This window comes from Protomyctophum bolini (genome assembly GCF_963924005.1).
Source record: "Protomyctophum bolini genome assembly, chromosome: 3".
NCBI classification, from domain to species: Eukaryota; Metazoa; Chordata; class Actinopteri; order Myctophiformes; family Myctophidae; genus Protomyctophum; species Protomyctophum bolini.
In genome coordinates, this window is record NC_137864.1 from 4,508,761 (window position 1) to 4,533,760 (window position 25,000).

At 44.8% G+C, this 25,000-nt stretch overlaps 1 protein-coding gene across 1 annotated transcript in view; it reads left to right on the top strand.

Moving 5' to 3' along the window:
* The window catches only part of cacna1ab (calcium channel, voltage-dependent, P/Q type, alpha 1A subunit, b), a gene marked incomplete at both ends in the record, with an annotated part of 241,854 nt that overhangs the window by 39,460 nt on the left and 177,394 nt on the right, over positions 1-25,000 (top strand). Inside the window, one exon of the mRNA XM_080760544.1 lies at positions 15,955-16,321. Within this exon, the coding sequence (XP_080616670.1) occupies positions 15,955-16,321 (367 nt within the window). The remainder of the gene's footprint in view (positions 1-15,954; positions 16,322-25,000) is intronic.

A 25,000-nucleotide genomic window follows, 5' to 3' on the forward strand; every position in this document is an offset into this window, starting at 1 on the left:
TGTGCAAAACTTTAAATATACTTTTTAAGCAAACATTTCACATGAGTAACTCAAATATTTCAGTCTGCGGCCAAATACATATACGTTTGAGGGTCCTTGACACAAACATGTGTTGAGCACCACTGATATTATATATAGCAACGTTTTTCAGTCAACTTCCAGCCAGTTTTCTACTTAATGTCTCTGTGGAATCGGGTCCTCCTCCTCGGGTCTTAATGGGTTAAAGTGGGCCCCGCTCCACCGGGTCATGTCTGTCTTTCCTTCCATCCATCCATCCGTCCGTCGCTCCCTAGCTCCGCTCCGCTCCGCTCCGTCTCTCTGCAGTGCGCTTCCTGGCTAAGTGGGTCCTCGTTTTACCCCCCCCCCTCTCCTCTCCCAACCGCTCCACTCAGTTGACTCACATGGGCCTGTTCCTCTGCCTGCTCGCCTGCCAAAGCTTTTTTTGGCATATGGGCCCTTTTAGCAAGGCACGTCTCGCACGCACACACACACACACACACACACACACACACACACGCACACACACGCGCACGCACACTTTAGTTTAAGGCTTTATTTGAATCCGCATATTAACAGGCAAACAAATATAACCGTGTTAGACAATTAATGAGCATCTTATAGGGTACATATTTATAGTACCTTCTCCTCCCGCCGCACAGCCAAGCTGCTTATGTGCCAGTTGAAAGAGAGCAGTATTTTATAGCAAGTGCGCGCGCACGCACGCACGCACGCACGCAGCCACGCACGCACACGCACACTCACACTCGCACTATAGGCCTATATTAAAGGCCCAGTTTTTTGGTGAAGTTGGTGGACCACCGAAAACTATACACCATGACGTCACGCCGCGGCGATCACGCAACACATCTCTCTGTTTTTGAGTGGTGCAACCACTCCTACAACCAGCAATGTCCGTGTACGTACCTGTGTACCTGTGTAGGTACCTGTGTGTGTATGTCTATGAGCACGAGTATGTTACTGATTTATACCAGTAGGGGGCGCCAGAAACAGAGAGAGGGGTAGTGCTGTGTCTCTAATGAGAGAGAGAGAGAGAAAGAGAGAGAGAGAGAGAGAGGGGGGGGGGGGGAATTGCACCACTCAGTTCACACGTGTGTGATTTTACTATAACCACCAGGGTGGTCACCTCTTCGCCGAAAACTGGACTATATGATATATAGGCCTTAAAGATGGAGTGCCGTGGTTTCTTTCCACCCTAAAACATGATCATCGGGTCTTATTGTTATATTAGGACGTATAATTCTTTCAAAAGATGGTACAGTATTTGTTAAATTGTTGCTTTTATGTGGGCACGCCTCATGGTGGGTGGTGATGGGTGGGTGGCTGAACTGAAGCCGCCGCACCCACAGCTGTAGTTGTATGATAAAGGGGGAGGGGTTAGGGGAGGGGCTGATAGTGTGATGTCACTATATCACTGTTCATTTCATCGGCCCCGTTTGACTGTAGAGGGTTCAGCCTCCAGGAAGAAAACCCTAAATACAAAGTCAATACATACCATTGCACATAAAAACTACTCCAGGGTGTCTAATGAAGTACCGTCACCTCATAGACACGTGAAAAACTGGAACAATACAAACATTGTGGCACTCCCTCTTTAAGTCATGAACACTAATGCACCCTAGTGGACCTGTGATGTACTGCAGTATAGCCAATATAGCTGCATTACAATAGCCTACATACATGCACATACATACACATACATACATACATACATACACATATACACGTACATTATTCACAGTCACGTCAAAACGCATCGCTTCGCGCCATGTTTCGAGCTTGTAGATCTACTATATTGCTATTTATTTATTTATTTATTTTAATCCTGTAGTGTATAAAGGAACAGCTTGGGACAGCTTTCTATATACCCGACAGAGATGATATATATACGTATAAGTGTGCTGCAGTGCTGGGGCCCGTACTGTATGAGATGATATATCAGTGTGCTGCTGGGGTCTGTACTGTATATAGGATGATATATAAGTGTACTGTATAAGTCACTAGGCAGGAATCTATCCAAGATGGCTTCAAAAAAATGAAATATATAATAGTCTGTATTAGAGACGCCTTGAGTGACTGCAGACCTCAGGTATATGGCCAGACCTCATCAAACCCTGTACACTTACACACCATTTAGGTGGCTGATGTCGAAATAAATAAAAAAAAGTATGTTTTTTCAAAAATAGCAGACCCATACAAGCTCGTATAGCGCGCCACTCTGCCTGTTATATATGTGAGCTTGTAGATCTGCTAATTTTTCAATGGCTAAAGTATAACATAATGCTTATAGTTAAAACAATCCAAAAGGGGCTCCCGCGCCGTATAGGTCTGCTATTTTTGAAAAATCGAAGAACGACTTCGAACGATTTTTTTGAATCTGATCTCAGGTCAGAATGGGTTAATCAGACCAGTAGTGTGTGTCCAGTGGAAACCTCGTATGAATCTGATCTCAGGTCAGAATGGGCTTTCAAGACGCTGCCCCATGCCGCCCTTATAGATCTCCATGAGTGTAAACACAAACATCGCGTAACACTGTTGCCGCGGAAAGCGGTCGGTGGCGTGACGTCGTGGCCTGACGTCGCCCTCTAAACTATAAAGTACGGCTCACACAGAAGACAGTCGGTGCGTCAGAAGCGTCGGTGTATTCCATGAGTTCCTCAGAAGAAGCGTTCCGGAGAGATTAACTCAGAAGCGCCAGATCTATAAGGGACTAACTAAGTGCCAAGCCAGGTCAGTATAAGACCGAAGCATCCCCAGTCAAGTCAGTAATAATAATATAACATAATATAATATAATATAAGCAGCATAAAAAGTGATACCCGAATTAAGATACTTTGGGCTAGGGTAGGTACCCTCACAAAAACATGCAGTAATCCTGGTCTCTAAACTGCCTCCCCCTGGCCGGCCGGGGGCGCCTGATGGAGGGGAAAGGAACTGGTTGGAATAACGTGTTCCTTCCACGCGCTATATACGTCCGACCAGGGAAACTTCCCCCCCCTGTCAGGTGTAAAAGGAGCAACTTGGACACTCAGGCATGAAGGAAGCATGAGCTAAGTCCGTTGCTCTCCCCAGGTTGGCGGAGGGTGTGTAGAGCCCAGGATCACAGTAGATGATTGACACAGGGGTGGAAAAATGGGTTACAAAATCGTGGGATAAAACATATATTAAGAAAAAAAAAGATACTTTGGGCTCAAGCATATACAGCTGCCTGCCAATATAGGAAATTATCACTACAAAGTGAGGACGCAACTTCCTCACTGTGTATGCATTCTGATTGGCCAGTATGAGATGACGCATGATGATGTGTTATGATAAGAGCTCATAATCCCGCTAAACATGACGTGAATTAAACATTGTCAACCGCCGTTGACATTGAAGGGATAGCTTACGTCATACTGTATGTGTATAGACGAGCAAATCGGCTAACCAATCATGTTGGTGGGATCAGCGCTTGGCCAATAAGGGACCACCTTACGTGTAGCAATGTCAAATGTCGGCTAACATAAATTGATGTATACGATGACAAGAGCGTGCCCCTCATTTCACACTGGTGTGATTTTTACTAACCAAAATCACCCTGCTGGCTGCTGTGATTGGTCTAGAGATAGATGTTGGGTGGGCGGTCCCCTTGGTTTTTACAGGCAGGAAGACACAGAGCAGAAAGCAGCAGAAAACCACCACGGTGAAATGCTGATCCCGGGCATTTTTCCGGTGGGCCGCGACCGTATAGGGGGCCGCCATCATGATAATTTCACTGTACCTGGATCAGTGAGTGACAAATAAACCCTCTACAAAGGGTTATGTAGTTGTCTGTTGGTTTGTGTCATTTATGTTGTTCTGTAAAAGTGGTGGTATTATTAGGGCTTGTTTGTTTGTGTGTGCCTCGACGGAGCGGGCGGTAGGCCTAGAGTTTCTGCTATCTGCGCGCTGGTTGTGGTTGGGGCCGGTCTGGGCCAAATTCACGCGAAAATGCCCCGGGCCGAATTTTTGTCCCAGTCCAGCCCTGGACTGAGTTGTATAGGGGTACTATACGTTCAGAGCAGAATCTGTACACTATAATACTGTAGCTCTGAAGTACATTACACTTCAGTATGACCCTGTACTGATGCCGTTTCTGTCTTATAGCGCTGTACGGGAGGGATATACTGTTCATGTCGGTTGTCTGCATTCATTGCTGCCCTGACGTCCCTATAATGCTATGACAGGACTGTATACTGTATTCTAACTGTTATTATCATTTGTATCCCGCACTGATGCTACAGTGGATATATTTCATCCTGTTGCATTTTCCTTGCATCCGTACTAAGCATCGTTCTACAGTACCATAATTTTATCTTGTTCCTGCACTTAGCTGCTGTATCTCCTCCCCCCCCCCCCCCCCCCCCCCCCCCATATCTGTATGTCGGGTGGAAACCTCACAAACGGTTACTTTGCAGGATTCAAATTCGACAGTATTGAAAATGGGCAGATCGACAAAGCTCAAAACATGCACGCCGTCTGCAATTTTGTATACTTTTGTGTGACACTGACTGTAGTATGATCAAGTATAGGGCGTTCATTTAACCCATAGCATAGATTTGAGTTAAAAGATTTAGCTCTGAAAGAATAATATATTCAAAGATTTGCGCCACATTTTCAAGATTTTTCAAACATTGCAGATCTACAACCTCGTATAGCGCGGTACTCTGTGCCACGCTATATGAGCCTGTAGATCTGCTATTTTTCAATGGCTTATAAAAGTTACAAAAAGTTAGAATATGGTGATAAGAGGTTTGTGCCCTGCAGCAGCAGCGATATATATGCCCTGCAGGGTCTAAGCTGGCATGCTGCCTCTATAGAGTTAATTGTCCTCATAGACTTTTCAAAAAGTATTTATTTAAAGGCGTTTATACGCCGCGGAAAAAAAGCCAACTCTTGCCGTGACAAATCGTGACAACAACAAACACAATGTTTTTGGGGCCGAACAAATAATTAGAAAGAAGTTTTGTTTGTTTTTTCTTTATTTGTTTGGTCCAAAATATTGTGTGTTTGTTGTCATGACTTGTCACGACTCGAGTTGGCTTCGCTTAAAAGGTCTTTAAATAAATACTTTTTGTAATGGCCATGGGAAAAATGCATTGGGAATTATTTCCTGGGGACTGGCGTCGTCACGAAAGGGGGCGGGACTGCGACGCTCTATAGCAAGTGAACTTCCCTACGGGATCAACAAAGGTCCATCTATCTAGATAGATAGATAGATAGATAGATAGATAGTAAGACCTGGAGGCGCGACCGAGGTAAACTGTATCTGTCCTGTCCAGTTACATGCTAGAGCTACTGTAGAGAGCCTATAGGTCTAGTATACAGCGATGTAGTGGCGAGATTTTTATGATTGGCTGGCCTCTAAGCCAATGGGAGACTATATCCCTGTACGGCCAATGGGACACTAATCCCCACGGCCAATGGGACACAAAGCCCCCACCGCACCATGACTAGAAACTGCAAACACGACTATACGACTAACAGAAAGGACTACGCAGGAGAATGTAATGCAAGCTGATATGACTTTCTTGTTTTGTTTTAGTTTCTTATAGTTTTTAGTTTTTTTCAGGTACTTTTTGTGTATACCTATCTTGTGTACAGGTATACCGAAGAGTAGAACTTATTTTTGTTTAGGCTTCCTTCCTTCAAGTATTATATAATCGTCTAATAAAAATTATTTGAGATAATCATAATTATTTTTGCATGATATATCGTCATCGTTTAAATGTTGAAATATTTGCGTTGCTCCAGCTACACAGGAGGCGCCGCTCAGAAAGCCAGCCGTTAGACAACTGTGTGGCTGTAGTGTCCCAGGAGGGGATGTGTGTAATGGTATGCATGTAGGGCAGCAGTATACTGTAGTGCTAACGGCGTGATAAAAACCCTCCTTGCATAAGTAACACTGAACAAAGAGTGCTATGCGTTCTTTGTTCTTTGTCCTTTCAAAATGTGTAAAATCCTGACGGTAATACAGTATGTTGTCATTAATGAAAAATCACACCTGTGTGAACCGAGTGGTGCAACTCCCCTCTCTCCCCCCTATACTCTCTCTCTCTCTCTCTCTCTCTCTCTCTGCTCCGTCACATTAGCTTTATTATGGATATCAATCCGCGTCGCTGAGAACTATTTTTTCATTATTATTTTGGCTCGGTCCTTTCCTTCTTTAGCAAACCTAGACAGTCAGAAGTTGGATTTGCGTCCAGCAGGTGGCAGCCATGTCACATACTTCTCTCGTTCCAATTTCACGCATGCGCACACCACTCGTGCTCATACAGGTACACAAACAGGTACACGAACAGGTACACGGACATTGCTGGTTGTAGGAGTGGTTGCACCACTCAAAAACTATACCAAACAATATCCATGTTCTGATGCATTTCTGATTTTCTTTTGCTAAACCCTCCCTGTCTTTGGACATTATTGCACATATAGAGTATATGAAACTCATTATTGCGCTGAATGATTGTATATACAGTATAGGTCTGGAAATTGGGTTAATTGGGTTAATTATGGAAATGTTTTGGGAAACGTTTTGGAAATTCATTGGTGAATTTGTGAGGGAACACAGAAAAGGAGAAGATTCAGCAAAAAATAGCAGATCTGCACGTTCACAATGCGTCACATTGTGAAAGTGCACTAATAATAAGCTATTTTCAGGGTGTTTTATAGAATATTAAGGCCTATACCGACAATTATGCATTGTCTGTCCATGTATTGTATATAGCTCACTTCACACGAGTGTGATCCTTTATGAATACAAAAGTTTTTTGACCAATCTGTGTGGTAGAGTATAGGCATATGTTAATACTTTTGCCGTTGATTAATGCCAATTGAAGCCTAATTTTGATACTAACGCTTAATCGTTGATTAATGGCAATTGCGATGGATCGAGCCATAATGCTACTTACGTTAGCTGGTTAGCTAGCTGTGTTGTTAGCACAGCACTGGATCGCCCATCTTAGATCGTCGTCGCCATAATAATCCATTCTCTCCGTTTCTTTCAATCGCCTGTATCTCCTATATTCCTTGTCCCAGATGGTGTTTTGGTCAAAACAGCGTTTCTTTGACGGCACAGAGCCGGCGATGTGGAGCTCTCCAGTGCTCCGGTTTAGATTCACCTTGTAAACAACGGCCTGTCTCGGCTCCCCTGAGCGTCCGGATAATCTATACTTCCGGTATAGACCGGAACTGTGGCTTTTCAAAATAAAGAGCTCGACTGGAAAAAAAATGCTGGCGTGACTTAGATCCTGATTTTTCAGTAAATGCTATAGCTTTGCAATTCTTTGTTTGGCCCCAAAACATTGTGTTTATTGTCATGATATGTCACGACAACGAGCTGGCTTTGTCCGCGGCGTATAAACGTCTTTAAATAAATACTTTCTGAAAAGTCTATGAGGAAAAATAAATGAAAACGGCAAATGACAAACCACGGCCCCCTGACATAATTATACAGTCAACAGAAAATAGGTCGGGTGTTTTCGATGAATATATCATGGTTAAAATGGAGTTTTAAGTTATAATGGGTTTGTATATAGGAAGGGGGCGGGGCAGCTAAAACACGTAACGTGCACGACGGCAACAAATTCACGGGACCGCGCCCACGTATACATACGCTTGCGTTGTCGCACCGCGACTATACTCCGAGCAAAAACGCAGATCTCATTGAAAATTAACTATAGTTTTATCGCTCCCTGTTTGCAAGGCCCTTTAGTCTGCTCTTTTGTCCCCACCCCCCACCCCCCTTTGAAGGTTTCCCTATCCCCTTGTTGAATACTAGACAGACAGACAGGCAGGCAGACAGACAGACAGACAGACAGACAGACAGACAGGCAGACAGACAGACAGACAGACAGACAGGCAGACAGACAGACAGGCAGGCAGACAGACAGACATACAGACAGACAGACAGACAGAGCGAGCGAGCGAGCTCCATAGTTTAAAGCTATAAGTATATTGGCATAAAGGGGACACAGATAGACAGGCGAATAGATTTTTATTTGAGAGAATTGTGGATTTATTCCAGACAGCCTCCACTCAGACCACTCCCCACTTGGCACATCGCTCCCCTGGGTTCTCTGCGATAGATCGGCACGCCAAGTTTAAAGTCCATCGGTCAGACGCTTCTGCAGATATGCAGGGGGCAGACTCCCTCCCTCCCTCCCTTCCTCCCTCCCTCCCTTCCTCCCTCCCTCACTCACTCACTCCCTCACTCACTCACTCACTCACTCACTCCTTCCCTCCCTCCCTCCCTCCCTCCCTCACTCACTCACTCACTCACTCCCTCACTCACTCCCTCCCTCACTCACTCACTCCCTCCCTCCCTCCCTCACTCACTCACCCCCTCACTCACTCACTCCCTCACTCACTCACTCACTCACTCACTCATGCTCATTCACTCACTCATACTCACTCACTCACTCATACTCACTCACTCACTCACTCACTCACTCACTCACTCACTCATGGAGGTGAGTGAGTGCATTAAAACTCATTTATAGATTGCATTGAATTAAAGTGAATTGGCACCCATTTGGATCAGTTATCTGGTCCATGCTTCCTCCTCCTCCTCCTCCTCCTCTTCCCTCGTTCAATCTCAAGCAGCTGTGGCTACCGGGAGGGAGGGAAGGAGGGAGGGAGGGAGGGAGGGGGGGATGCTGATGATGTGGAGGGGAGGAGGAGGGAGGAGGGAGGAGGGAGGAGGAGGGGTGCGTCGTTTCAAGGGGGAGGTGCCAGGACTTCCTGCGGGGGTTGCCTGTGTGAACGTTCCCTGAATGCCAATGCTGCGCATCAGGCCCACAGCACGACTCTAACACACACGCACAGTCGCACACGCACGCACGCACGCCCGCCCGCGCACGCACACACGCACCCTGCACGGGCGTGCAGAAGCGTGAACAGAGCCATGCATGCCAGTGTGTATATGCACATACGTACATACACAACAGAGTTATAAGATTGTATAAGTCTTCTGTTATAGCCATCGCGTCACACCAAACCCTTCCTTCCCTTTTCTTACGTAACTCCTATAGTCCTTATCAATTATGTGACGGGGCAGCTTGTCATCTCTCCGCCGCGTGGATTCCCGCGATCCTCGCACGAAGCACTCCTTCCCGACACTTAAATGCTCTCTCTCTCTCTCTCTCTCTCTCTCTCTCTCTCTCTCCCCTCTCTTTCTTTTGCACGCATGCATACACGTCCACACACGACACACACACACACACACACACACACACACACACACACACACACACACACACACACACACAGTCAGCTGGAACCGGCTTTTATCATAAACTCCGGGAATTAGACCACATGATGAGAAGAGAAAAGGGAGCAGACAGTATACAGTAGGTATATGACGTCGATAGTGAGTCGATGCTGTAATATTCTGTTATAGGTGGATTAAACCAAAGGTTTTCAAGGTGGTAGGAGGAGGGGGAGGGGGAGGGGGAGGGGAGGGGGGGGGGGTGTAAAAGGAAAGAAATAACTGAGGTAAATTCTGTCTTCTCGTAGAGTTTCATGAATGAATTAGTCATGTGCCAGTGATCCAAAACTATACTTCGTCTATAATAAGGCCTTCTGAATGGTTCATGTTTCAGCACTCTGGACAGCGCCAGAGGCTCTGAGAAGCTGCTCTGTGTTGTTTTTCAGGACCACAGACAGCGCACAGACCACTGAATGCTGTACTTTTAACCCATTTTGGGCCTGACGTTCGCTCCGAAAGAATATATAGTCAACGATTTGTGACGCATTTTTACGATTTTTCAAAAATAGCAGACCTATATACTAACTTATACAAGCTCGTAGCCACCGAGTGGCGCGCTTATATGAGCTTGTAGATCTGCTATTTTTCAATAGCTAAAGTATAACATAATGCTTATAGTTGAAACACCAACAGGGGTTCCCGCCCAGAATACAATTTTGAGGACTTATTTTTATTTATTTTCTCAGCACTTTCACTTCTACTCTGCACTGATCTGAGCTTCGCGTCAGATCAGTCTCTATCCTTTTAATACTATATGGCCGGCCATATATAGTAGCCTAGTGTGCCATTCCAATGTTGCCCTGAGATTCAATCTTGAATGGGCTCTAACTATCAAACTTTTTAAGTGGTGCAACCACTTCTACAACCAGCTTGCAATGTCCGTGTACCTGTTTGTTTGTTTGTTTGTTTGTCTGTTTGTGTACGTCAATGAGCACGAGTATGTGACTTATTCATAGCAGTAGGGGGCGCCAGAAACAGAGAGTCTCACTCCTATCGGTCTGTGTGCGATTGTACTTTTGATTTGATTTGATTAAGGATCCCCATTAGCTGGTGCCATGGCAACCAGCTATAGTCTTCCTGCATGGGTCCACATAAAAAACATACAAATACAAAATTATTAAAAGTATAGCCTACTCAAACACAATACAGATAGGAAACAAATACAAATATCTGAAGTTGCATGATTACATGAAGTTGAAAAGCACAGTAAACTAAAATGTAATTTACTGTAAATGCAGCAGAGGTTTCGAGGCGGGTATAGACAATGATCTATAAATTAAAGATCTAGTTTTAAATCATTCGGTTTTGGGGCCCAGATAATACAAGCTGTCCATTAAACCTCTATAGTGTTATATATAGATCATGCACAGTATTACTATAAACAATTTGCCTATGAATAAAAACAGGTGTTTTATGACGGACTTGAACAGTACAACATGTAGGCCTATTAAAAGACAATATAAGCCAGTAAGGCTTGTGGCTCACATTAGAATAGTAGTAGTGAATGAATATTCTGCCACTATATAGCCTTAACACTATAGCATGACTGAGACTAGACTATAGTTGCAGAATATCCATTCACTATAGATCTACTACTATTCTTTTTTTTTTTTGTATATAATTTTTATCCCACGATTTTTCACCCCTGTGTCAATCATCTAATGTGATCCTGGGCTCTACACACCCTCCACCAACCTAGTCCCCACATATGGGCGACAAGGGGAGAGCAACGGACTTGAACTCATGCTTCCTTCATGCCTGAGTGTCCCAGTTGCTCCTTTTACACCTGACAGGGGGGGGAGTTTCCCGACGTAGCACGTGGAGGGAACACGTTATTCCAATTTCCAACCAGTTCCTTTCCCCTCCTCTACTATAGCCTATACTCTTCTAATGTGAATTCCACTTCTCTCTATTTCCTGTTCCAAGTGTGTCTTATATGTAACTATTTCCTGCAAAGGGATAATAATTATTTTGGTCAGTATAGATCTTGTTGAGCTGGTCATTTTGAAAGTGTGGGCACCCCTATAGCTGTATAGAACAACAAAACAGCTTCACTGTATGGACTAGTGTGGGCACCCCTATAGCTGTATAGAACAACAAAACAGCTTCACTGTATGGACTAGTGTGGGCACCCCTATAGCTGTATAGAACAACAAAACAGCTTCACTGTATGTGTAAAGTGTGGGCACCCCTATAGCTGTATAGAACAACAAAACAGCTTCACTGTATGTGTAAAGTGTGGGCACCCCTATAGCTGTATAGAACAACAAAACAGCTTCACTGTATGTGTAAAGTGTGGGCACCCCTATAGCTGTATAGAACAACAAAACAGCTTCACTGTATGTGTAAAGTGTGGGCACCCCTATAGCTGTATAGAACAACAAAACAGCTTCACTGTATGGACTAGACAGACGGTGGGCACCCTATAGCTGTATAGAACAACAAAACAGCTTCACTGTATGTGTAAAGTGTGGGCACCCTATAGCTGTATAGAACAACAAAACAGCTTCACTGTATGGACTAGACAGACGGTGGGCACCCTATAGCTGTATAGAACAACAAAACAGCTTCACTGTATGTGTAAAGTGTGGGCACCCTATAGCTGTATAGAACAACAAAACAGCTTCACTGTATGGACTAGACAGACGGTGGGCACCCCTATAGCTGTATAGAACAACAAAACAGCTTCACTGTATGGACTAGACAGACGGTGGGCACCCCTATAGCTGTATAGAACAACAAAACAGCTTCACTGTATGGACTAGACAGACGCTTTGGAGGAAAGAGAAACAGAGGCGGAGGAAAAAGTATATTATCATAACTCGATTTCATACAAACAGAGTTTCCTCAAAACCAAGGCCAGTGGCCAGTAAAGACGTTAGTTCAACTTAATTTGGCGGTTTTACTATAATTTTAAGGGATAACACAGGATCTGTCGTGAATTCTTTTATGTGGTTTCCCAATTCCCATATTGTTGAGCAGATGAGTGTATCATAGAGCCTCCCTCCCTCCCACGCACGCACTCACGCACGCACGCACACACACACACACACACACACACACACACACACACACACACACACACACACACACACTGACACACACACACACACACACACACACACACACACACACACACACACACACACAATTGTTGACCACACAATTATCCTTTAATGAAATGTATATAGAATCATCCGACATTTAGATAACATCGGGGTGCATACTTAGTTTAGACTTAGCCCTGAAACATGACTGCCATGATGATTATCATGACAGTCATGACGTAACTGCACCCTGTTTTTGGCGCTCGCTGCATTTACAAGATTTCCGTATATATAAACATTCAGATTTCAAATATAAAGTACTCACACTTTGTCCCACGGGTGTTAGTTAGTAGCAGCACCAGCGATTAGAATTGCTGCATCCCGTGTTGTTTATAATAAAAAGCATTTTTGTCCGAGCGCCCCGGCTACTTTTTTCAAGCGGGGTTCGTTTGGGAAATCCACAGTTGCACACCGGGAGCGCACTCGCCTATTAGTCTGTATTGGCAAGGCGGTCAGCGTACCTATATCGAACACACCGAGTGCCACCCTCCTCCCGACCGATAGGGGCGCGTAGTTGAAAGCCAATGGGAAAATAACAGCTCGGATAAAAAAGCTTTTTATTTCAAACAACGCGGGATGCAGAAATTCTAATCGCTGGTGCTGCTACTAACCAACACCCGTGGGACAAATTGTGAGTACTTTATATTTGAAATGCGAATGTTTATATATTTTAATTCTTTGTAAATGTAGCGTTCGCCAAAAACAGGGTGCAGTTACTTCATGACTCTCGTATGAATACGAGAGTCATGAATCATGGCTAGTTTAGACTATAGTCATTGGTTAGACATGGGTTAAGGTTAGGTTTAGGTGTGCTTCCCCCGTGGGAGGTTATAGGTTTAGGGTGAGGGTTTGAGATAAGTTTTAGGACTATGACTGGACTAACCAATGACTATATAGTCTAAACCAAAAACTGTCTAAACTAAGTACTGCATGATGCACCATAACATCACAATGATGGCCGTGCAAACTGTGTGACAAAACAAATGCTTCGTGCATGCTTTTGCGCGCGGGCCACAGCCCACATGATTGGACCTGCCACTGTATAACGTGTGTCATGAGGCAGCCATATACTGTGCCTGCTTGGAAGTTGTGACACTTATTTATTATTGGCATGGACTGGACGAGAGAGAGAGAGAGAGAGAAAGAGCCGCGCGAATATCATCATCTCCTTCTTTGGGAAGGAGTTGGAGGGAGAGAGAGAGAGAGAGAGGGGGGGAGAGAGAGAGGGGGGGGGGGAGTTGAGCGTCATGCGCTGCAAGGCTTGGCCACAGACTTCCGCGCGGCGCTCGGGTAGCGTCAAATTGATCAGATGTTCAGTGCGCGGCTCAACTCAACCAACAACGACAGCTGATCGCCAGCAGAGGCTAAAAAGGCGCTTTCACTTCCTTGTGGGGGGGCTTTTTTTTCTTTTCTTTTTTTCTTCTTTTGGTTTCTACACCACCCTGCACGGCGCGGGCTCATAATAATATCTCCCCAAGAAAGGCGATACTATACAAACAACAAGCTCGCGGTCCGGACCGACCATAGCGCATTCGAATTCACGTCCCTCGAGGGGCGAGAGAGAGCGAGAGAGAGAGAGAGAGAGAGAGAAAAAAAAAACCCAGTATAGAGGCGAGTGATATTGGGGAGGGGGGAGATTGATTGGACTGGCTCTGCGGGGCTTGGAGGCTTCTTTTTCGGTGTTGAAGAAGGGGTATAGCCTCGGGGGGGCGATGCTTCTGGGCGGGGATGGTTGCGCCTTGCCTGGTGGCAGAGGAGGAGGAGAAGCCGCGAGCAGCTAAGTGTGGTGCCACAGCGATCCAACCCGCCGTGCCGTCGTCGTTTTTTCCCCGAGCCAGAATTGACGCCGACGCTTCCTCCTCACTCACCACCACCACCACCCAGTGTGGTGCTTTGATTCTCACGCTCCTCCAGGATCTTTATATACCTCTTCTTCTGCCAAAACCTTTGGAATTTGGATTATAGATGATCAATGCGTGGACAGTGGGGTTTTTTTCTTCTTGTTGTTGTTGCTGTTGGTTTCATTTCTTCTGGTCAGAGATAAGGAAAGAGATATATAGATTTTGAGGACCCGGGTGTTGTGGCTGTTTCTTTTTTTTTCCTCCTCTCTCCTCCACCGTCTCCAAACGCGCGCTCAACATCATCACGCCCCAAAAATCAGTGACTGACCGCCGCCTTTGGTTGAGAGCTTGAACATATATATATATATATATAGGCTACCGCACCGTCCATCAGCCCAAATATCAACAAATGTCACCCTAGCTCCGCTGTCTGTCTGCCTGCCTGGGGAAGCCCTTTCGTTGGCGTTTAGCGTGTATAACCCAAGAGCGTGGTGTGGTGGACTGGTGGTTGGCTGGCAAGGAGCGAGAGAACGAGAGACGAGCAGAATATTGGCCAGTTTTAGGCTACCTATACTTCAAACCTTGCGGATATGTACGAGCACATTCAATTCAATTAAGAATTTAGTCACTTGAAACAAAATGTATTTTCTAAAAAAAAAATAGGAATAGAGAAAGAAAAATCTATTTTTATCTCGCTTGAAAAAGGGGACCTATATAAGGGGAGGGGGGGGAAACGACTGCAGACCCTGTTAAAGATGCACTACTAGGCTGTGGGGGGAAAAGACGCAGTGTGTCGAGTGTGTAGCCTATAACCTACTTAGTGGAAATGATTGCAATATTTATTTAGCCCTGATTGATGATGCTCTTATCTATGCATTCTGCTTGCATCTGTTTCAGTGTGTGTGTGTGTGTGTGTGGGGGGGAATGATCGATCCGTTTGCTTATTGAAATGCAGCATGAAGAACCCGTTTACACTTTGAGAGGATTTTCCTGACCAAAAAAAGAAAAGAAAAGAAAAGGGGGATACCTTTTTTATCACCCCCCCCCCCCAACAAGACTATTACAATCACTGCTTTATATACCTATAAGCAACAACACCCTTTTTTTATTTGCATATTTCTCTCCGACACAACAATAACCGGCCTATAGACTTTGCTATATAAGCTGAAGTGATTTTTTTCTCTCTCTCTCCAGAAATTACATAAACACCCCAGCTCTCTCTCTCTGCCATTCTCATTCCAAACACACCGTTCGCTTTTTTTCTCTTCTCCCTTTTTCCACCCCCTCCCTCTCCTCCTCCCCCCCCCCCCCCCCCCCCCCCCCCCCCCAAACCACCAATGGAGGTATCTTCTCGGCGTTAAAGGACCTGAAGAGAGAAGCGAGAGAGAGAGAGAGAGAGACAGACAGACAGAAACAGACCAGAACTATAGAGGAGCAAGCAGAGACAACAGAGACATTATATCAGTTGCCCTGCCGGTTGAAGCCTCCCACTATTCTATGCATGTGTCTTTATTATAGAGCCCGTGCTATGACGCCGTTGACGGGGCGGTGGAATGTGAACGCAGTGGCGGCGGCGGCGGTGGTGTTGGTGTCGCGCTGAGTTAGCGAACCCCGACCCCCCCCCCCCGGCCCCGGCCCCCGGCTATAAGCTGCACCTTCCCCTATATAACCACTGGCGTTTCACTGGTGTCTACTACTACAGAATGGCGCGCTTCGGAGACGAGCAGCCCAACAGGTACGGAGGAGGAGGCGGAGGAGGAGGAGGCGGAGGTGGAGGAGGAGGAGGAGGAGGAGGAGGTGGTGGCGGTGGCGGTGGCGGGGGTGCAGGCGGAGGACAAGGGGGGCCCGGAGGCCGCGGCGGCAGCAGGCAGGGAGGAGGGCCCCCCGGAGCCCCTCAGCGGATGTACAAGCAGTCGATGGCCCAGAGAGCGCGGACCATGGCCCTGTACAACCCCATACCCGTCCGGCAGAGCTGCCTCACGGTCAACCGCTCCCTCTTCCTCTTCAGCGAGGACAACTTTGTGCGGAAGTGTGCCAAAAAGATCACCGAATGGCCATATCCTTTTTTTGTGTGTGTGCTGCATGGTGTATATATATATATATATATATGAGCTAAATGGTGTTGAAACTGTAATATATGCTTAGCCTATACTGTACAATAAGGCATGTTTGGTTATCAAACTTTTTACATTTCCGAGGAACTCCCTGTATAACTCTGGCATGTAGTGTGCAAACGGAACCAAATGGACCCGTAGAGGGGTCCATTTGGTTTCCATTTGTATACACAGATGCCATGCAGAGTTACAGATTTGGCACATACTTCCTCCTCAAGACTCAAGCCACCAGATCGACTCGAGGCACATTGGAGAGTCCCTGGACCATACACTCTGAGAACCACATGCTATAAGGTACAGTATATATACTGGACTGTTTGGTCCCATGTGTTTGTGCGTGCTTGTTTGCGTGTGTGCGTGCGTGTGAAGCAATGTGTGGCTTGTTGAGAATGTAAGCTGCTGTTTTAATGTGTGTATACAGTTGAAATGTTGAGTGTGAATTTAACTCTAGTTATAGAGTGTGTACATGTTGCACATATACACACTGTGACACTCTGAGGGGTTGAATGAAAACCCTGCAGGGTTTTTACTGTGTGTCGTTGTTGTTGTTGTTGTTGTTGTTGTTGTTGGCGGTGGTGGTGGTGTCTGGCCTCCCTCCATGCTTTCTGACATCCATGAGGATGTCGATGATGATGATGATGATGATGGTGGTCATGTTCATTTTTGATAATGATGCTGCTGCTGCTCACACGCGCGCGCACACACACACACACACACACACACACAGTCACACAGTCACACAGTCTCACACAGTCACACACAGTCACACACGCACACACGCACACACACACACACACACACACACATCACATCACAATGCATGCATGCAATATTTATCTGGAACCACAGTTTCTGAGCTCACTCTCTCTCTGTGTGTGTGTGTGTGTGTGTGTGTGTGTGTGTGTGTGTGTGTGCGTGTGCGTGCGCGCGTGTGCGTGCGCGTGTTTGTGCACGCGCATTAACACTTGGCTAGGCATATAGTGAGTGTGTGTGTGTGTGTGTGTGTGAGAGAGAGAGGCTGAGAGGGGGGGGGGGGGGGGGTGCGGGTTGTATAGTCAGAGCTGAGTGCTGATGTCAGCATTATGAAGGCTTAAGCACCATGCAACCAGAGGGAGAGCGAAGATAGAGGAAATGACTCCCCCTCTCTCTCTCTCTCTCTCTCTCTCCGCCCCCACCCCCACCCCCCTCTAATTACTACTGACCATATATGGACAGCCTGTGGCTTTGCCTATAGCTATATGGAAAGAGCTGTAATAGACAAGAGGCCTGCACGCGTCTGTCCATCCATCCATTGTGACCTGCAGGGGTTCCTCCTCCATCCATCCCTCAGTGTTTCAGCTGTCTTGCGTGTTTGGCTGTTTTCCCCACTACTTTTTTGTATCAAAGGCCCCCCCCGATCCTTATTGTGTGTGTGTGTGTGTGTGTGTGTGTGTGTGTGCGGGGAGGCATGCCTTGTGTGTGTAATGCATTCAAATTTCCACACAATCAAACCTGATGATCACACACGCCACCATAGAAATGGAGGTAGAATACAAAAAAAAAACAAGTTAACATTTAATATAGTGCTCAAAGGATTCAGTAATGGGCTCATTCATGGTATATATATACTGTACTGCTGTCTGCAAAGGTTATAGGATTGAATTTGTTGAGATTTTAAACCCCAGAAAGCATCTGTGTCAACGCTTATAGATGTTAGTGTTGGCTATTCAAAAATAGCAGATGTACAACTACAAGCTTATATGTATACATCTGCTATTTTCTTATTTTATTTTTTATCTTGATTTGAAAAATCTTGAAAGAAGTACTGGTTTAGAAGGAATTTGGGGTGTCGGCCTCTGTAGTCTTAATATTAATGGGTTAGCAGTGTGCACACACACACACACACACACACACACACACACACACACACACACACACACACACACACACACACACACACACACAGACACACAGACACACAGACACCCATGGACCCTCCCTCCAGTGGTCCCTGTTCTATACCCCGAGACATTAAGCCACCAGCGGGGGCTAGCCAACCAAGGGCATGGCACATCAAAGCCCCGGCAACACACGCACCGCACATTACACTACTACACCCCAAGGGGAAGCCTGTGTGTGCGCGGGTGCGGGTGCGCGCGCGCGCTTGTGTGTGTGTGTGTGTATGTCTAATTACTCTGCTAGCCTAAATGCCATGCACCCTGCCAGCGCTGCATACTGTATATTGTATTGCAGGTTGATGGTTGTTGTGGCTGCATGTAGCCTACAGCGCAGGACGCTAGCTGAGATAATGCTATACACTAAGCTCTATAGGTTTGTTGTTGTGTTGAAATACATTATTGTTACTATATCGGCCAATGACGTTTTGATTGATTGATTGATTGTTTGATTGATTGATTGATGTTAAAGGGTAAGACCACTTTTTTTTATTTTTTAGGTTTGGGTTGTTTTCTTACCTTATTATGGGCAAAACTATAGTCCATTCCATGAGTTATTTCGCTCAGTTGGGTTGTTTATTATAGCAATTTAATAAATAAAAATACCAGCCCATTGACTTCCATTGTAACGGGGGAAACAGCTCTCAAAGTCTTTTAGCACAAAAAACCAACGCAACAAAAGCTGATTCTGACAGTTTAAATCACATCAGAGAAACTCATGCGGTTTTATTTTCTTCTTTTAAGATTAGATTTATAAAGTTACTATTTTAGTCGGAGATATATACTGAAGCAGTACTACGGCGTCCTCCCCAACTCTCGCGGTGACATCATGCGAGGTTCCGTTTGTAAACGGAAGTCTCCGCACGCTGTTTGAGATGCACCCAGCTGCAGCATGGCCTCGCATACGAGCAGTCCCAGACACAGACACTTCTTCTAAAGTGTCTTCTAAAGTGTCTCCCTCAATGTTTTTATTGACAAGCGGACGAAATCAAATCCATTTGTTTTTCGTCCCCGTCGTGGCTCAATAGCATTCCAATAATACGCTTCAGGAATGTGCAGTTTTGGTCCAATCAGATCGTTTTTTTACTCAACGCGAACAACAGTGATTCGGTCGGCGTATATAGGCATATCGGATCTTCTTTCTACACAAATTAGTCAAAACAAAACCGCATGAGTTTTCCTGATTGTCATAAACTGTCAGAATCAGCTTTTTTTTTTGGGCCGTTGGTTTATGTGCTAAAAGAGTGACGTTGATTTCTTAAATTGCTAATAAAACAACACAACGGAGCGAGAAACAACTCATGGAATGGACTATAGTTTGCCCATAATAATAAGGTAAGAAAACAACCCAAACCTCTCCAAAAAGTGGTCTTACCCGTGAGCCCCATTGCCCCCGCGGGCGGAGGCAGCGGCTGACCACCCCTGAACAGCGCTCAGTGGGGTCAATGGAGACCCAATCGGTCTGCGGTTCCAACTCCGATGCAGGTTTTCCCCCCTGTGGGTTTAAGAGGTAACGCTGCACATTAAAGCTGCACTATATATAGCTTTCCTCTTCTACCCCGGACTTGAACCGTTTTTTTTTTTTTTTTTTTTACACATTTGAACTAATAGAGCCCATGCCGTATGCTTGCTCAGGGGAGAAATTGAATATTTTCGTGTCAGGTCCTGTCTATAGAGGTGAGACATGGCCTTTGGCACGATCTAGATGTCTCGATAGAAGAGCAGGGAGACAACATACAACCACCCCGATTGTATGTTAAAGGACCACTTCACCACTTTTCAACCTATCGTTCATATAATATGTCCTCACTAATAATCATGAAAAAATGGTGCAATTCTTTTCTACTGTGCTGTGGGCTGTTCAGAAACCGCCTTCCAGTGACATCATCGATGGGGAATCCAAGCTAATAGAAACTGCAGGCTTTCTAGTCCTGAAAAGTTGCAATGCGAAAATGGAAGCCATCGTTCTCACGATAATGAAAATCTAAACATTTTTCTAAAAAAAAAATCGTGTTTAAAAATGAATCTGCCTAATGATGATGTCACTGGAAGACGGTTTCTAACCTGCCCACAGCCCTCCTATGAGAGACAGACTGAGTAGAAAAAAATCGTGCCATTTTATCATGATTATTGGTGAGGACCTATTATATGAAGATAGGTTGAAAAGTGGTGAAGTGGTACTTTAAATATTGTGTATGATGTATATTGTGTAAGACAGTGGTTCCCAAAGTGGGGTCCGGGGACCCCCCAGGGGTCCTTGAGGGAGTTCCAGGGGGTCCCCCCAGCTAAATGATAGTTAGGAACCAAATGGAACCTTATGGGTCTGTAACTCTGAGAGTGTACAAAGGGTCCATTTGTACACTCTCAGAGTTAAATTAACATTGAGCTATGAGCTTGTAGATCTGCTATTTTTCAATAGCTAAAGCATGACATGATGCTTAGTTAAAACACCAAAAGGGGTTCCCGCCCAGAATGGCTTAACCGTTCATGATAATTATACATTTTAGGAGCATTCAAATGCAGTGTATTTTATTTTGTGTATATACCATACATACAGATTGGACAACATTCATTATTTAACCGCTGAATGTGGGATATTTCAAATCAGAACCCTTTGTCATGCCGGATACCTGATATCCCGTATTTGCGTACTTTATATCAACATATGAAGCGGCATGTCGTTTCAAATGCGGGTCCGAGGGCTAATTAATGTGAATTTGGCGTGGTCCTTGACGTGAAAAAGTGCGTGGAAACCACCGACTGTAGTGCTGCTTTTACGACACGGTTCTTGTATGGAGGTCAAATACAGTACATGCATGTTAATTTGCGACTCCTTGACGTGAAAATGTTTGAGTATAATGTACTTTCAGCAACTTATTCCAACTCGGGGCCGAACCCAGTGAATGGATGGAATGATTAAATGTCTGCGGACGCGGTGATGTAACTGATTGGTTTCCGAAGCGACAGTCATGTCGGCACACAGTAGGGACTTCAACTTGAGGGCTCTAATTCCACAATGAAGATATATCCACCACCACGTTGTGTTCACTGGAACAAAACGACCTGAATGAAATCATGGTCACGATATGACTTACATTATTAAAGGGACACTTCACCCTTTTTGCAAAAAAATATATGTTAATGACGTTTAGGAGCTTTAGAACACTTTCCTGGGGGTCTTTATGTGTGTAATATGTGGTTTTAGATATTTTAGATTGTAGCAGTGAGCCTGTTGTCTCTGATGTCATGGACACTGGGCTCATTTCCTTCCTGGACTACATGTTGTCTCAGTAAGACAGCTCTCCCCCCTATCCACAAGGAGGAGCAGTGCACCAAAGAATTATGGGAATTGTAGTCCAGGAAGGTAGTGAGACCAGTGTCCATGACATCAGAGACAACACGCTCACTGCTACAATTTAAAATATCTAAAACCACATAATTACACACATAAAGACCCCCAGGAAAGTGTTCTAAAGCTCCTAAACGTCATTAACATATATTTTTTTGCAAAAAGGGTGAAGTGTCCCTTTAAGCTGTGTTATTTAGCTATATCTTTATGAGGTCTCTTTAGAAAGGCTATATTATGGCAGGACGGCTAAAGCGTCTCACACACGCAAAGGCATGCATAAAGTATCGCAGATCAACAAGATTGAAACGTGGAGAGATTATAAGCGACACGTTTTTGTGAGCTTTGCAGGGTTGATCTTCATTTTCAACAGAGAGAGACAATTCCAAAATAATACAAGCTCGCAGCACGGCACAGAACTTGAAAATGCCATTTTTTTAATAGCCAACATATAAACAGTGGCGTGCACAGATAAGACACTAGGGGGTGCTATAGAGCACCACCTGCCCTTGCCCTCTGGACAGCAATATGCCCTTAAAAAAAAGTAAAAAAAAAAACTTTTTTTGTACAGTGTACAGTATGTGGACCATGGTGACATTGATCAATTATTCTAATATATTATTTATGCCCCAAAATCTATAAATCTCCGGACGGTTTGCCCGCGCTGCACAAGGTGCCCTTTTTTCACTTGAGCACCTGACCCTCTAGTCTAAATGTCTGTGCACGCCACTGCATATAAATGGAAAAGGTGGTTAAAATGACTGATGGTATACACATTAAATACGTTTGGGACCCCCCTCCCCACACACACACACACACACACACACACACACACACACGCACACTATTCTGGGCCATCTGTCCTATAGTCTGTGTGGCGTTCACACCATCCTGCGTTCTGGACCCATTCGCTGGGAGAGAGAGATAGAGAGAGAGAGAGAGAGTGTGCATGTGCGTATGTGTATTTTTATGAATAATTAATCCGTTATTAGTACTACTACTGAGTAGTGAGTGAGCAGGTGAAAATAGGAATAGGGAAACAGACAGGCTCATGCAACACACACACACACACACACACACACACACACACACACACACACACACACACACACACACACACACACATCAAGCATATCAGCTGGTGGTTCATCCGTCTGCTATGGAGCAAACAGATCCCTTCAGAACAGTCATGGCTGATAGATGCTGTGTGTGTGTGTGTGTGTGTGTGTGTGTGTGTGTGTGTGTGTGTGTGTGTGTGTGTGTGTGTCAGGTGATACTGTAACACCTGTTCAGCAGGATCACTTACCACAGGGGGCTCTGCTGCACACACACACACACACACACACACACACACACACACACACACACACACACACACAACCTGGTGGCTGGCACTGTGGCAGAAACTCACCATTTGGGACATTCACGGTCCAGTGTGCAATCTCTCTCTCGCTCTCGGCCTCTCTGTCTCTCTCTCTCTCTTTCTGCCTCTCTCTCGCTCTTTGCCTCTCTCGCTCTCTGTCTCTCTCTGCCCCCCCCCTCTCTCTCTCTCTCTCTCTCTCTCTCTCTCAGAATCACCCATTACAGAACTAGACACCACATATCATAGTACCAACCCATAATTCACATTATAATCACAGAATCAGAAGTATAAATGCCACATGCAGGGAGGAGGCCTGGGGAGGTGGAGAGGGAACATGAACGCCATGCTATTTTGAACATCTGAACAGCAACTGTCTCAGCCAGCATGTACAGTAGAGCATGTACAGTAGAGAGCGGACGCAGAATCCAGACCGGCCTGACGTATACTTTGGGGGCGCGTGTGTGAGTTAGCTCGAAGCGAATGAGAAACAGACAGACTGATTATAGTGGGAGTATAATATCAGTATATATCCCGCTAATCAGTCCGTCTGTTTCTGAAATTTATATTTCAGTTTTCCGGGGAGAGATAATTAGAATTATATATACCGCAGGTCGTTTCGAGGAAGCAATCTGATTGGTTGAAACAGCCTTCTAAGCCGTGGGTTATAAACCAGCACCGTGTTCACCACCCGTAATCAAAACAAAGAATTCAGCTGCTCTGTTCTCCCAGAGCGCTAGCAAACTCGGTGGCTATAGGCTATAGCTAGTTCCTTGGGACATTTGTGGTCGTATAGTGACCATAGATAGATATATATATAGAAAGCTAGATGGCTCACCTGCGCTGCTGGCCAATGAGAGCGACGTTGCTACGGGGCGGCCATCTTACCGAGGGGCAGCGTAACATTGTGTCTATGGGGGCGTGTACTTTGTAAATAACCATAACTTGCTTAATTTTCAACCCATTTTCAAAACGGTTTGGTTTGTTATAAACGTCAGAGACGTCCGCATACTTGCTTTTGCTTTTATATGACATTTTTATAAAATAAAAAATAAATTCAGCAATTTTCTTAGTTTTAAGGGTAACCGTATAATTGCAATATTACACTCGAGGGTGTGGTTTAAGGTGATTATTATTGCCACTATAACCCTCTCGTGTGTAATATTGCTTAAGTATAGCCTCCTGACTTTCCGTGGCTCCGCGTGAACTTTCGCTGCGCTGGATTTCTATACCAGAGGACAAGTTTTAAATTATCGTGTAATTTATTTCAGTCAGTATATGACAAACTTGCTAATGCTAATGTTTATGTGCATTAGACTGCATTAAAGTGCACTGGCACAAGTTGGCCTCATATGGCCTTGTTGGCCTATAAAGCACTTTGTTTGGAGCTCTGAGAAACAAGTTCAAAGACCGTGTTTCATCGTCATCGTGAGCCCAGGTGTTTTCATTTAGTCTGTAATTCATGAATTCATTTGCAGTAAAAGTTTCAGTCTTCATTCAATTCAAATGAGTGTGCAAAGGGAACCAAAATGGTCACGTCTGCAGTACAGGTTTCAGAGTTAAATAAACATTAGATTAGACATAGATTTCACAATGTATAGGCTGCAGGAAAAGGAAAAAAAAACACAACTGCTAATGTTTATGGAAAGTTAAATTACTGGGGGAGAGAAAGAAAAAGTAAAGTAACAAGTTACTTTTGGCAGGGAGGTATATGAAAAGTAATATTTATCTATTACTTAAAAGTAATAGATAATATATTTCCGTTTTTGAGTACCTTCTCCAACACTGATCATGTTAAATGATAAATTCCGGGGTATCGTAATGGCACAGTAATACTGGTGGTACCAGATTACTTTTAGGCAGTATCGCCAAGCTTTTTCCCATACTGGTATATCGGAACAGTTCAACCTTAGTGAGAGTCTTTATTGTTTTCATTTTTTTTTTTTTACTATAAAACAAATGGTCCTGCACACTGTCTGTTTCTCAAAATCTAC